The sequence below is a fragment of the Guillardia theta genome (genome assembly GCF_000315625.1).
Source record: "Guillardia theta CCMP2712 unplaced genomic scaffold GUITHscaffold_136, whole genome shotgun sequence".
Classification (NCBI taxonomy): domain Eukaryota; class Cryptophyceae; order Pyrenomonadales; family Geminigeraceae; genus Guillardia; species Guillardia theta.
Window position 1 is genome coordinate 69,702 of NW_005434538.1, and position 14,483 is coordinate 84,184.

Here is a 14,483-nt window from a genome sequence, read left to right on the forward strand (position 1 = left end):
CTTTCGTCGTCTCCTCCTCCTCCTCCTCCTCCTCCTCCTCCTCCTCCTCCTCCTCCTCCTCCTCCTCCTCCTCCTCCTCCTCCTCCCTCCTCCTCCTCCTCCCTCCTCCTCCTCACACCCTCCTCCTCCTCATCATCCTTACTTCCCCCTCTCCTCCCCCCTCCTTCCCTCCTCCCCCCCTCCCTCCTCCCCCTCTCCCTTCTTCTCTACCATGAGCTCGATGATCCTTTCGCTGAACAACCCGAAGACAGCAGCCTGCATGGCAACAAGTCAGCCTCAGCTCGGGTATTGAATGCCTTGCTGCATGACCTGAATGATTCCGATGCAGAAGGCAAGAAGGAGCGCTGCGCTGACTCGGTTGGAGAGTTCCTGTGGGTTGTCAAACATTGTGAGATCAGCATCGTCGGACAGCTCGATCACGCCGAAGTGATGTTGGTTGTGAAACATGTCATTGCAACAGCATACGGGAGTTGTCGACATCAACAGAAGGCAGAGTTACCGATGATTCCTTGGACCCCGATGAGGCATCCCCGACTTGGTCTCGGCAGCCTATAGGACAAGGAAGAGATTCACAATACTTCCTCCTCCTCCTCTGAATCATCATCATCATCATCATCATCATCATCATCATCATCATCATCATCATCATCATCATCATCATCATCATCATCATCATCATCATCATCATCATCATCATCATCATCATCATCATCATCATCATCATCACAGTGATATTTCTTCTCATTATATGATTGCAAACCACGAGAGAAATCGACGTTCTTAGCAGGGGATCATTGTACAACTTGGAAACCTGCCCTGCAGTAAGGCCGTCAACTGTTCCTAGTGCTCCTCACCGAGTATTGTGCGCTGATTGCGATCCCTGCTGCTCCGAGTGCCACAGCGCCTAGTCCTACAAGATACAGTTGTCAATCATCATATCTCACTCCTCCCAGCCCTCAGAGCGTTTCATTTCTCCATGTACATCAGTATTAGAACACAGCTTGTAGGGCCCAGCGTTTGCAAAGAGGTCCATGGAGGATAGGCAATGGAGAGCACAAACAACCAAGGGAAAGGAACGATGAGTTTGTAACAAGGAGATGTCATCCAAGAAACATTGCAATACGACCATCGCTGCATGAGAGGCGGGATTGCGAATTGCGACCACTCACGTCCGAGGTACATCGTGTTGACGAGGCTGGCAAGAGGCTCCGACGCAAACTGAATGAAGGCCTGCGAGCATGTCAAACAAGCAGAGATGCGGCAGGCAGAAGAAGAAGGGGCGATCGGCACCGGGATGGCGATAGAGACAAACTCCTTGTCTATCTTGCTCTTGGTCTCCCGGTCGTCCAAGGGGCCAGGAGGGACCTCAGGCTGTTAGCGTGTCACTCCCCATGACCACAGCGCAGGCAGCGCGAGCAGACCTGAGGAGACGAAGAAGCATGGAGCCTTGTTCTAGGCAAGAGCATGCTGCCCGGCCGTCTCGCGCTTCCAGTGTGTGACTTGGAGCCATTGGATAACCTCCGCACAGGAGCATTGATCGCACAGAACGAGGATGAAGGGCTGTTGCATCCCGATCCTGCATGAAAGGAGCGACATGAAGGCGAAGGGACGACGAAGGCGAAGGAGGGAGCAGCTGCCGCCACCATGGCGAGGAGCAGCAACCCCATCCTTCTCCTGGCCTCCACCATTGAAGCTACTGCCCCAGGGACAACAAGTAGAACTAGGGGAAAGAGTAGGAGAGTGTTGCTGTCCTTCCTGGCATGTTCTCAGTGTCCGATCATGCCGCCGGGCCCCGGGTTGACCTTGAAGTCAGTTGACCAGTATCTCCAATATAAATTTTACTCGCCGTACTGATCTTTCACTTAACTTTGAGTAAAGATATCCTTCTTTTACTCATTAAAGTTAAGCTTTATCACCAGTACTGCGCATCCAAGTAGTCGGAGCGCGGGGGAATTGTCCTGCGCGCAGTTAAGTGAAGGTATCAGTTAAGTTTGGAGGACAGCAGTTTGCAGGATTAGGTTTGGTTCTCGCTTGTCCTCGTACTGATGTTTACCTGGTTTTTTTTCCTCGACTCTCCTGATTTTTAAAACTTAATTGTCTTTGAGTAAAGAATCTCCTGATTGTCCTCGTACTGCTTTTTAACTTAACTTTGAGTGAAAGATTTTTAACTTAACTTGCCTTCAGTAAAGACGGAGCGCCGCCGGACCTCGGTCCGACCCGGCCCGGGAGGCACGGCAACGGGGCAACTCCGACATGCGACCTGAATGCGTCATGCTCCGGGTCATGCAGCGGGTGATCTGGCGGGTTGAGCTTGCTAGCTGACATTCTCGGTGTAGTCAAGCTCACTGAAGGTCAATAGCTGTTACTCATATAAAAGCTGTGAGTTTGTTGGGTAAGGATGTGGGTGGGGTGTAGAAGCTCACAAACACACATATTCTTCTTCCAAATACCATGAGGCGCTGAGAAATAACAACGCTTCAGGACTGGTACAGCGCAATTCCTTCGAGCGTGGGGTAAATCAAGGGGTAGGGGTGATGATGCACCCTTGGAATAACTTCCAAGTTCTGGTAAATGAGGGGGTAACCATGAAAAAAGTAAACGCGATTGACTGGTAGGGTCCAATTCGGAACATACCGAGATATGCCCCACCCCCTTAAAATCATATTCTCACCTACCCCACCCTCCTTTATGGGGCAGTCGCTACAAAAGAACCCTCGCATGCCCTACCCCCGTAAACACAGCTCTTTAAAACACAATTGTTGTGTAAAATAAATACGTTTTAGTCATCATTTTTGACTACCCCTACCCTTCTAAGGAGACAACACGGGTGGTCCAGCAGCTCGCTTTCCCTCTACTTTTGACTACCCCTTCCATCCTGTTTTATCACCCACCCGATACCCTGTTTAACCCCATGAAGTACTACCCCCACTTTCCCCAAGGAATACCCTCTTGAAAGTGTAGTAAAGATCACTCACCCACCCCCATCGCCCCTACCCAACCTTTCCCCCAAGACTCGTTCCACCCAGTCCTCTCTTCTCCCCAAAATCACCCAGACAACCATAGAGTACCCCTCATTTACTATGGTATTTGCGATCTCGTTGAGGGGTACTCCTGTACCCAGACCTTTCTACCCCCCTCATCATTCACTCCACCCACCCACCCCCTGTTGAAACTGGCCCCGAAACCGGGTTGATCAGGAATGGCGGGTGACATGGAGGAGGAACGATGGAGAAAGAGTCGCCTACAAACAGCGTCATGGTTTCCTCCGCCGAACTCTTCTCTTTCTAGCTCGTACAACCCGATTCATCACTCGTCGTCTTCCCTGAGCTCGCTTCCAGACTCTTCGCAAACAGGATACGAAAGCTCATATCAACACGCACAGCAAAACCTAACCGGCACAGCCCCTGCTAGCAGCGAACAGTTTTCCTCTATCGATACTGCGCACTCGCACTTCTCCTTCTACCGTCCTTCTTCCTCGTCTTTTGATGCTGCTTGTAGCTCAGGTCCATGGGATGAATTCGAAAGCGCTAAAGCAGAACAAGCAGGTGTGCTTCAGTTTGATATGCCGTTAACGCACAACGCTTCCTCTTTTGGATTCCTGGATGAGATTCCACAGCGGCAAAGCAACAGTTTCAACTTCGCACCGAGTGAAGCAAACAATTCAACACTCAACACAAACTTTGGTTATACAGGAGCTAACAAGTCAATGGGGCCGAGTGCCAGCGCAGCAGAAGCCATCACGGACGAGGATAGGTGGTTTCTTGAACAGTCTGCAGCGTTGAAGAATCTCAACAGCAGTGCGGCAAAGCAGCTGGCAGAAGCATTCACTGTGAATGCAGCGCCGACTATGCCTGTCGATGCGTTTGTCGAAATGTCGTCTCCTAGCAATGCTTCCAGCTGCCCGTCACCGAAGCTTGAGATCATCGGAGACAGCCAAGGAGTTTACTTGCCATTTGATGAATCCTTGAATGTTGTTGCTACCAAGAAGCAAGCAAGGTCGAAGAGAGGGCAGTACACTTCGAACCCGTGTGCTGAATGCCGAATGAAGAAACGAAAGTGCACCAGCACAAGGCCTTGTGCGATGTGTATTGCATCTGGGAATGCAAGCAAGTGTGTCTCCTCGGACTCAGTGGGAAAGTCTTTTGTCGAAAGAATCATCTCAGGTTGTCGAGAAGTGAGGTTCGAGCACGACGACAGGATGATTTCAACATTGATGTCCTTAAAGAGCGCCGCGGAGCGGACGGGAGTGAACTTTGCCTTGTTAAGGATCATGTGGGAGCTTGGTCATGATCCCTCGGCGCTGATACAAGCGTTCAAGATGCTGCCAACGGACGTCAAGTCCGCTATAGATGAATCTGTCGATACCATGCAGTCTGTTGTGCGCATGAAGCTGTCAGCGATGAATTTGCACACAGACCTTAACGTTGTACGTGATCAGCAGAACCTCGGAAGGGTGAACCTGTTTCAGATGCGTTCCAAACAAGCAGGTAGCATCAAGGACGATGAATTTTGTGATGGAAGGTGGGGACATGGACGTTGGATAACCATGTTCGTAGATCCAGACACCCTGATGCGAACTGGTTTCAAGCTCGGGAATGAGATTTGTGAGCTTTTTGGATATCACCCGGAAGAATTTGTGGCCAGACAATGCAATAACGAGCTGAATCTGTTGATGAGCGAGTACGATCTACTGTGGGCCCTGCTCAACAACCTTCTGAACGTGCTTCATCCCACCGTCACGTGGTACTGGAGGATAGCCAAGCGGAACGCTACGTCGGAGCACGATGCTATCTTGTTCCTAAAGGTGACTGTGGAGAAGCACTTTGACTCTCTCAACAGACAAGTCGCCTTCACCGTCCTGTTTGACCCTGTCGATGAAGCTGAGTTCAGCAACTTCATGTCCAAGGTCCCTGGCATGGACGACCACTCGCAGTCTAGTATGGCTGATCACATGAAGGACGTGCAGTGTCGAGGGAAGATTGCCTACCTCCGCCGCTCGAGGACGAACGGATGCCAGAAGCTCTCTGCTCTTGCTTCAGGCTTACGAGAACGGGTCGCGCCGCTGGTTGGGATGCTGCATCCTTCGGACCCGAACAAGAATGTGCAGGAAGAGCTATCCCGCGTTCCCGAGGACACACCGAAGACTTTGAAATACTCTGCATGGAAGAGCTGAAGCGATGTTGAAATGTAGATTGTTTTGTAGAGATGATTTAAACTTCTTGGAATTCATAAATGAACGTGGTTATCAACATGTCTAAGGATGTCCGAGGGGAGGGGGGAGGTGGGCAGGGGGCCCGTCAGCCTCTCGAGTGCTGCCCATGGCGTCGAGACAACTCCTGTCGTCTACCCCTCAAGTGCCCATAGCGTTGCAAAGGTCAGAAGGAAGGTGATGGTAACCGACGTGACAGCCCGGGGATAGCTGGAAGACATGACCCAACAGCTTTCATTCCTGCATCCCTTCACCCTCCTGGTGAGCGCCTGCTTGAGCGAGTCGAGCTTGTTCCCCGGTGAGGTACAGACCGACTGCACGAAGTTGTCTATGGAGGAGCAGCAGAAGTTGCACCCAACACCATCTTCTATCATGCACTCACCGTTTGTCTTCGTCGTCGCATACTGAGTGTATACTCCCTTCTTGAGCAGGCTGCCGGCGTCCAACGTCTGCCTGGTAAGCTCTGCCACCAGCCCTCCCGCCGACTTGCCCAACTGGAGGAGCTTCACTCCGTTGACCACCTTCATCTCGATCACGATGCTTCCAGGAGAGTAAGACAGGATCTGGAAGAAGCTCTTGTCCACTCCGAGAGCCGTGGAGAGGTCTTGCAAGACCTGATTCTCAAAGGCGACTTTGTCAACGATGTTGCAGTAGTTATCATCGAGAATCATCGTGTAAGGCGCCTCCTCGATCGAGAACGATGCCTTGTTCGTCCAAGGACAAGTGCTCGAGGTGTACTTGGTTGGCGTGTCTAAGCAGGTCTGGTAGGAGTAGGAGAGCGGCTGGACTCCTGTCTGGTTGCCAGCGGCGAGGATGCCAACAACAGAGAGAGTGACGTCTTGTAGCTTGCAAGTGTTGGGATCCACATAGCACCAAGCCTCGCAGCACCATGTCCCAGGAGCAGACTGCCAGCCAAATCACCTCCCTCGGTCTGTCTCGACCAGCAACTCGCACCTCAGGCCACATCTGCACGCACGTCTTCTTCTCCCCGCACGCATGCGAGGCGCAGTCACCGTCTTCCCATGCCTGCGGGCATCTGGTCAGAGGAGCGAGGCTCTGTCTCTGCAAGTCTCCGCGTCACCGCGCAGTAGCTGCCGTAGTTGGTCTGGACCCCCAGGGAGAGGAGAGTCTGACTCGCCCACGTCTGCCCAGTGCAGGGGCACGAGGGAGACTTGGAGGTACAAGAGATCAGGATCTGCTTTCTCGACTTGCCCAGGATGTGGGTCCCAGTCGGGACAGCCAGGTCAGTGATGGACGCGTCGAAGTAGTCTGCTGATGTCAACGCGCCGCTCAGGGGAGGGAAAGTCCCCACCCCGAAGTTCCACGTCCCGCCCCTTGGACGAGCATGTCAGTGCCTATCGTTGGAGCTCATACCGGCCCATGCACCATGTAGTGTCGAAGTAGAGGTTCGCTCCCTCGGCATTCGCATAGTGCGGCTTCCTGATTGACTCCTTCAGTACATGCGTGCTCTGATCAGGACAGAGCACACTGCATCACCCGTTGTACGTGTCGGGGGTGCTGTAAACGCCGTTGCAGGTGCTGGTGGGATGCCCGGACACCTCGACATTTTTGCACAGGGCCACAGAGCCAGTTCCTACGACGTTGACGCGGCTCTTGTCCACGCCTGCAGCAGCAGCTACTTCCTCTACCAGCGCCGCCAAGTCCTGTTGCCTGATCTTGCTTTGATCGAGAACCGTGGAGATGGCAACCTGCGAGATCGATCCTCCGTCCCTGATGATATCAACAGCTCCGCTGGTCAACCGGTAGAGCGGGGTTGTGCTGAGCTTCGTGCATTCCTGGTCACAGGAGCATCCCTTGTCTGTCGCAAGCCCCTTGGCAACAGCCTCCAACCATGAGCACAGTGGTTCGCATGAGGCGAAGGAGTTGGAGGAGCCAGGACAAGCGGCTTCGTATCTGGGCGTGCATTGACCCCCGTATGCCGTGTAGTCCCCAACCTTTCCGGCAACAGATCCTTGCTTCATCCTCAAGACCCCCTTGTGCGTCGCGATTGCGATGTCCTTTTCTTGGGGCAGGGCCGGGTCGAAGCAACCTTTCCCTGTCACAGTGTAGGGGTGCGAGCAAGGAGGAAGCGCGGGCATGGTGAAGGAGTAGTCAAGGCACTTGAGAACTCCCTCCCCTCCCCCCATCAAACTCGCTGCCACCACCACCACTAGCACTCGTGCTGCCATGCTAACGAGTATGCTCGGGTTGAGTCAAGTTTTGTACCGCCCTACCAAGTTCTCAAAATTTGACTAGACCCGTCACGGTGCGCTGGACCGTTGAGTGAGTCACTCCGATGACGACCAGACTCGCGCGGCAGAGGGCGGCACCAGACCTGGCGTCAGTCCTCTGTCCAACAGCAACCGGCCTCGTCCCCTTGGCAAGATCATGGTTCTCCACCACGGGCCTCAGGTTGTTGAAGAGGTCCTTGATGGGCACCAAGAAGGTGGCGGCACACTTGCTCGGCGTCTCGTTAGCGGTGTAGGAGGCGGAGCAGGCCTGAGTGTTGAAGGACTGGTAGAAGTCTAGCACCGTCTGAGTGACGAGGAAGAAGTCTAGCACCGTCTGAGTGACGAGGAAGAAGTCTAGCACCGTCTGAGTGACGAGGAAGAAGTCTAACACCGTCTGAGTGACGAGGGCCTGGTTGGATATGCTGTAGACCGCAGGGTTGTAGAGGAAGCGCTGGTCGATGTAAACCCCCGCCGCATTGCAATTTGCCGCCTGAATGCCCTGGATGAAGTCCGCCACTCTGATGCAGAGGTTGTTCATCATGATGCCCTTGTTGGGGGCGTCGCTGGTGACGGCCTTGCAGGAAGGGAAGCGCTGGGCGGGGTCTAGCCAGTTCTGCTTCGAGATGGACCCGAAGCACTCGCGGTTGTACTCCCCGGTCTGCTCCCCGGTGGTCAGGTTGCGCTGTGTCTCCGTGCAATACACCCACTTGCGCAACCAGAACTCGTTGTCGTTGACCCCGTCGGGCATGGGAGGGATCACACTCCTTGCCGAGAGGGGGGAGTTGAAGAGCGAGGCGACGTCGCGGAGGTAGCCGGTCAGGAAGGTGTCGACCTTCCAGCTGTGCGTGTTCTTCTTGCCCGACAGGAGCCCACAGCTGGCGGAGTTGCCGCACACGGGGACAATAGCGGCGGTGAATGTCTGCGCCGAGGGCCTGTCCGTGAACTTCTCCATGGTGGGCGTCTTCTGGCACTGGGAGAATCTCCTCCGGAAGTTGCCGTCCATCTGCGGGTAGAAGACCAAGGAGGTGGGTCGTCGAGCGCATGGAAGGACCTCGTGGTGCTGACGGCGTAGACGCTGGAGGTCGTGACCGAGCACTCGAGATGGGAGTAGTTGTACCTGCGGCAGCTCCCACCCATGGGGACGATGGATGGGATCCCCAGGATCCGTGTGGCACTCCCCTCCCTCGTCCAGCCTGAGTGGTCTTGCCGGCATCCCGAGTGATGTCTACCGGCAAGTACCTTAGCTCGAACCGCGGCACTCCCGCGGTCCGTCCCATCACGGAGGATGCCCTTGGTCTGGGGCCAGTCCAGGGACCTCCTGCACTTGCCCGCGTTGGAGAAGCTTGTTTTCTCGTACCATGGGGTCTGAGAGGTCGGGCACCTCCTGCCCGAAGAGCTGCATCGGGTGAGACATGCCGTTGCCGGCGTCCCTCCCCATGTTGCTCGCCTCCGAGAACATCATGGCCGCCCTGGGGCCGTAGGGGGCCTTGGGGCGAAAGGTCTGAGACGATCCTCCCCAGTTGTGCATCTCCCTCACGGGGAAGGACCAGTCAGAGACGCCGTTGCCCGAGGGGGTGCCAGCTCCTGTGAGTTCAGGCTGAAGTCGCTGCGGGAGTCGATGTCGTAGGTCCTGAGCCAATCCATGCTCCTCCCGGCACAGGGGTCGACGCCGGCGAGGGAGGGGTCGGTGCTGGCCATTTTTGGGTAATCCAGTGGCATGCACTTGGGGAGGAGATTGTAGATGACGTTATCCCCCAGGATCCTGAGCTCCATGACGTAGAGCCCCCCGCCGATGTCCATCAGCCCCTGCTTCAGGAGGCCAAGATCGGGGGCGCGGGAGTGGAACTTCGCCCCGCAGTGTTCACGGAGGGGACGCCGTTCTTGCATGTGCCCATGATGACGGTGGTGAGCTCGTCGGGCACGGGCATGGTGTCGCACGCCTCGAAGAAATTGAACCCCCCTCCCAGCCATGGGTTCAGCGATTTCACAAAATCGTCCCGTGACCGTGAGGTAGCACACGGCGTCGGACTGGCTGGCCTCCTGGCACCTGCCGTCTCCCAGCACCCAGTCTATGTAACGGTCCCTCTCCGGCCTCTCGCTGTCCACCCAATGGGCGGTGTAGGGAGAGAGGACCTGATCCGCGGAGAGGCGGGTGAGGACCGACTCCCCGCTCTCTGCCACGAAAGCGGAGAGCCGCTCGTAGTGGGAGAGGCACTGCTTGAGCGTCTCTCTGTTGGAGTAAGGGAGGCAGTCCGTGATGGAGACGGGCTGGTTGATGCAGCTGCTCAGGGGTTGCTGCCTCATCGTGATGGCCTGGGACTTGTAGCTGTTCAGGTTGTAGAGAGTCAGGGTCTCGTAGCTGTACCGGTCTCCCGCGTTCATGAAGTTCTTGCTCACTACATCGGGGGAGATCCACAGCTGGTTGTACAAGTCGGGCGGGAGGTGGTGATCTGCTTTGCCAGCAGGTGGGGCACCAGCCGCAAGGCGTCCTTGTGCGTGTAACCCTGGGCCTTGCTGCTGGATGAGGTCAGCCCGATCGTGTTGCGGCCCGAGGCCGTGATGCCCAGCACCCCCTTATCGAGAGTGCGGTACCGGAAGTCCTGCTTGCCGATGTACTTGAATTCGCCCTCACGCAGTCGCTCTTGCACTGCCACATGTTGTTCCTGACCTCTATCAAGATGCTCTGGTTTGCCGACCTCAGGGGGCATTTCGCCAGCGCCTCGTCATAGTTGGAGGCGCAGAAGACCTCCGCCTTGTTGCTCAGCACCATGGCAATGGTATGCACGAGCACGCTCGCCATCTTCACGTTGCAAACCCCTCCGAGGCAGACGGTGACATCGCCGTGGGTGCCCACGCACTGGGTGGTGTTGGACCAGTTGCTCATTCCGGTCGGACGGGGCGCGTCTGCCCATATGGCCTCCTTGTTCAGGATGGAGAGGTCGGGCTTCTGCACGTATCTCGACTGGATGCTGCTTATGACCGACTCCACCGTGGGCACATCCCACCCCGTCTTGACCTGCAACTGGCTCTTTGCAATCCCGCTCACGTTGTAGCAGTCCACCCATGCCGGATACCAGGTCGTGGTTTGTTGTTTGTACAGGGGTCCGTAGAACCGGTCCGCTGATAGGATATGTTTACTGACTTTTCGTCTTTCTTAAAGTAGGTGTCCTAGGCAGTATCGTTTCTTAGTATCTCTAACGTCGGTTTCACTCTCGGGATGCTCTCCGCTCACCCTGGTGCCCGTGCGATAGAATGCGTAGACGTCGACCCCCTCGACAGTCTTTACCTTGTTCACTATGATGGAATTGCCCAGCAGTCCGTTCTCGTGACGTGCTGAACTCGAATCCAGGATTAACCCTGATCTTCAGGGCCATGTTGAGAAACATTCAGCCTGGTGCCGGGGACGCCTTGCACGTGAACGCGGCCCATCTCACTCGTCGCCACCTGCCATTGGAGACTAGGCTACTAGTCTGGATCGATGGGCCAGCCAGCCTCGTCAACGGCGCAAGATTTCGTGATAGGTTTGGATCTTTCGACAGCGCTAAGAAATCTACTGATCTTTCATTGACTGAAAATCGAAATGCAAACCGGAGCAAACAAGGAGGAAAAGGAGAAACCCTACAAATCCGCCTCAAGAAAAACACCAGGAAACGGAGGAGGCAGCAAAACCGCTACTCCAACCACGCAAGCGACGGCAAGAGATCACTTCTTACTGAGGCGGGTTGTTACAAGTCCTTGGAGCCTCTTGGTACAAATGTTTTGAGGGGGTTATGTTGTTAGAGAGGTATTCGAGATATGCTGACATCTGACGGCTACAACCCCACCCCCACCCACTACCTGGGGGCAAAGGTTTTTAGGGAGGTAGTGGGGTGGACTTTCGTTTCGAAACAGGGTGGTGCAGAGGGGCCGTAAACTGCTCGTGAATCTCTACTCGCGTCCAGATGCAAGTGAGGGGAAGTGGCGAGGAGGGAGGAAGCGAGGATGGGAGATAAACGCAGAAAAGAAATAGCGGACAAACAAGAAGGAAATCTGAGCACTAATGAGGAGTCACGTGTTGCGTGTCTCGAGTGAGAGTTGATACAAGTAAAACTGCTTGCAGGTGACAGGCATTGAGAATGAAGCTACTTTCTCGCACGATTGCGAAACTCTTCCTTTTAGGATTTTTGGTCTTGCTGCCATCAGTCCAAGCTCATGACCATGATGATCATGATCATGACCATGATGATCATGATCATGATGACCATGATCATGACGAGCTGTGGCACGGACACGTTGAGTTAGGTAAACAAACCTACACATTGAATCTGCAACGACCAGCAGCAGGAGAGGTATGCTGCTTCTAGACTCTTCATGTCCTCATGCCCATGTTTGACATATCTCTTCGTAGGACTACGTCGACACTTCTCTCAAGATTGCCATCGTCAATCCTGCGGACGTGAAAAAAGCGAACGTGACATCAGATGCGCTGAAGTCAGCGATCCACGCCAAGTTTGATACTGAATTGAAGAGGTTTGAGCAAGGATCTGTGGTTGGCATGGGGTCCACAGACACATCATCTACGTTGCTGACCTCGATCCCTGTTGACTTGTTCGTGTTGGTTCCTGACCGGGATGCTTCCAACACTGTGATCAAGTTGTCCGTACCCAACGCAACCACGTACGGGATTTTCGCAAACCATCCCTTGTCCGAGTGGGAGGGGGCTTTGAAGTTCATGATGGATAGCCGTTCAAATGAGGTCCTCCTTGAAGGGTCGACGACCTGTCAATCGTCCTTGTCTTCCTCTGCCGTGTGGGGACTGTCGATCTTGGGAGCGTTTATCGGAGCAGCCATGTCGCTTTCCGGTGTGCTGATTATCGTCCCTGTGCTCAAGATGGAGGAGCTGTGGATTCTCAAGTACCTCAACTGCCTGGCTGCTGGCGTGCTGCTCAGCTTTGTTCTCATCCATCTCATCCCCGAAGCTGGCCATCTGCATGGTGACGTGCACGAGGAGGCTGATGAAAACCTTGACTCGCCGTACTGCAGGCAGTTTAAGCTGGGAGGTCAGCACAACCGTGTTGGCTGGATTCTTTGCTGGTAAGCTTCACTTTGAGGTGCCGACCTTGCAATGATTGATCATCAAGGGCTTCTGGTCGAGCATGGTATACACCTCTACTTCACTGCCTTCGGGAAGGAGCCGGTGACCGCCGCTTGTTATTTGATCCACCACGGTCGTCCTGATCGAGTCCCCAGGCAAGGATTGAAGGTGGGACCGGGACATCGCCTAGGAAAGGAGAGCTGGTCTTTGTCGATCAAGAAGCTCAAGATCACATGGCGCTGAGCAGTCAGAAAGCGCTGGACGGTGACGCTGTGCAAGACAAGCCAGTCGCATGGGGAAGGATCGGAAACATCCTGCTCGGAGATTTCTTCCACAACTTCTTCGATGGGGTATCAACGGCGATTGCTTTCAAGTACTGCGGCTCTGGTTTGCCAGCTGCAGCCCTCACGTTGAGCACGCGGTAATGGATGTCGTCAGGACTAGGATGGGTTGTCGTTGGAGCAGCCGTCGCTCACGAGCTTCCGCAAGAGCTGGGCGACTTTGTAGTGCTGTACAACTCTGGCATGTCCGTCTTCCTTTGAAGTCACCTTGAGGGAGCAGTCTCACGTCATGCGCAGGTCCATCAAATGGGCTCTGATCAGCAACTTTCTCTCTTCGCTCTCGGCCTGTCTGGGGGTACCCTGCTGTGGTGCTGAGGCTTCTCGGGGGTCTGACGGCAGCACCAGAGCATCGTCATCCTTGCCGCCACGGAGAGTGCTCATGAGAATATCAACCAAGACATGGGTATATGTCTCGCGTTCGCAGCAGGGATCCTCCTCTACATCGCATCAGGTACAGCAACCTTGTTGTACGTCTTGTGCTTTGACATCTCTGACAATCTCCTTGCGACATTGAAGGCCTTGTACTGGACATGGTCAAAGTGGACGATGTGCGATCAGCTATGACATGCTGGCTGGTATGTGCTCGCATGAGCAAGACGACTAGTGTGCAACACGGACTGACACGCTGGGTGGGCCAGATGTTTATCGTCGGGGCGGTTGCGCTTGGGCTGACAGCCCTCAATCATATCCACTGCGAATGCTTCGGAGATCATTCGGGTCATGAGCATCACGGTCACGCTCACTGATGGAGGAGGGTGGCGGACGCGGAGCCTCATGACCATCTGCTTGGCTGTGCTCCCACAAGCCTCTTGCAACGGCCGAAGACGCTGATCAATCACGACTGTCTGTCTGCCTATGGAAGATCTGCAAGTGCAAGCTGGCATCCCCGGCTGTGAAGCAATAGTGAGTGCGTGTGTTTATGTGTGTGCGTGTGTGTAGAGTAAGCCTCCTAGTCTTTATTCTTGTAATACAAGAATCAGGAGCCATGACTTCCATCCAGCATCTTACGTTGAGAGCCTCTTGGTACAGATGTTTTAGTTATCAAAGGGGCTCTAGCACATTCGAAGGTGGCAGAGGGGGTTATATGTTTTAGAGGGAGAGGGCTCACGCGAAATTACTATTGTAACCTTCTACATGATTGTACTTACAATACGTTGGAACCAACTCGGTATGTATCTGGTCTCGGATCAATTTAAGGACTGCGCCCTACAAGACTGAGCCTGCCTCAGAACAAGCAGTACGCCGCAAAAAAAGAGAGATACTCGAGATATGCTGACATCTGACGGCTACAACCCCACCCCCACCCACTAGCTGGGGGCAAAGGTTTTTAGGGAGGTAGTGGGGTAGACTTTCGTTTCGAAACAGGGTGGTGCAGAGGGGCCGTAAACTGCTCGTGAATCTCTACTCGCGTCCAGATCCAAGTGAGGGGAAGTGGCGAGGAGGGAGGAAGCGAGGATGGGAGATAAACGCAGAAAAGAAATAGCGGACAAACAAGAAGGAAATCTGAGCACTAATGAGGAGTCACGTGTTGCGTGTCTCGAGTGAGAGTTGATACAAGTAAAACTGCTTGCAGGTGACAGGCATTGAGAATGAAGCTACTTTCTCGCACGATTGCGAAACTCTTCCTT

At 54.4% G+C, this 14,483-nt stretch overlaps 4 protein-coding genes across 4 annotated transcripts in view; 2 read left to right on the plus strand and 2 right to left on the minus strand.

The window, feature by feature from the left end:
• The window catches only part of GUITHDRAFT_118868 (hypothetical protein), a gene marked incomplete at both ends in the record, with an annotated part of 4,965 nt that extends 2,640 nt beyond the window's left edge, over window positions 1–2,325 (minus strand). Inside the window, 9 exons of the mRNA XM_005821857.1 lie at window positions 211–255; window positions 310–369; window positions 761–811; window positions 855–910; window positions 1,170–1,230; window positions 1,291–1,371; window positions 1,519–1,576; window positions 1,917–1,958; window positions 2,261–2,325. Coding sequence (XP_005821914.1) covers window positions 211–255; window positions 310–369; window positions 761–811; window positions 855–910; window positions 1,170–1,230; window positions 1,291–1,371; window positions 1,519–1,576; window positions 1,917–1,958; window positions 2,261–2,325 — 519 coding nt within the window. The remainder of the gene's footprint in view (window positions 1–210; window positions 256–309; window positions 370–760; window positions 812–854; window positions 911–1,169; window positions 1,231–1,290; window positions 1,372–1,518; window positions 1,577–1,916; window positions 1,959–2,260) is intronic.
• Window positions 2,326–3,199: 874 nt separating this feature from the next.
• Window positions 3,200–5,173, plus strand: GUITHDRAFT_118869 (hypothetical protein; the record flags this gene model as incomplete). Its single annotated transcript, XM_005821858.1, has 1 exon — window positions 3,200–5,173. The coding sequence occupies one exon, from the start codon at window positions 3,200–3,202 to the stop codon at window positions 5,171–5,173; it is 1,974 nt and encodes a 657-aa protein (XP_005821915.1).
• A 170-nt stretch (window positions 5,174–5,343) lies between these two features.
• Window positions 5,344–10,814, minus strand: GUITHDRAFT_118870 (hypothetical protein; the record flags this gene model as incomplete). The annotated part of the gene is made up of 13 exons (XM_005821859.1): window positions 5,344–5,537; window positions 5,592–6,114; window positions 6,164–6,235; window positions 6,291–6,543; window positions 6,584–6,649; window positions 6,707–7,265; window positions 7,468–8,500; window positions 8,692–8,736; window positions 8,798–8,909; window positions 8,978–9,858; window positions 9,915–9,957; window positions 10,011–10,560; window positions 10,727–10,814. The coding sequence occupies 13 exons, from the start codon at window positions 10,812–10,814 to the stop codon at window positions 5,344–5,346; spliced, it is 4,419 nt and encodes a 1,472-aa protein (XP_005821916.1).
• A 741-nt stretch (window positions 10,815–11,555) lies between these two features.
• GUITHDRAFT_118871 (hypothetical protein) lies at window positions 11,556–13,419 on the plus strand (the record flags this gene model as incomplete). The annotated part of the gene is made up of 9 exons (XM_005821860.1): window positions 11,556–11,606; window positions 11,828–12,413; window positions 12,463–12,513; window positions 12,561–12,616; window positions 12,670–12,901; window positions 12,953–13,040; window positions 13,093–13,150; window positions 13,201–13,258; window positions 13,307–13,419. 9 exons carry the CDS (start codon window positions 11,556–11,558, stop codon window positions 13,417–13,419), a joined length of 1,293 nt encoding a protein of 430 aa, XP_005821917.1.
• Window positions 13,420–14,483: the final 1,064 nt, after the last annotated feature.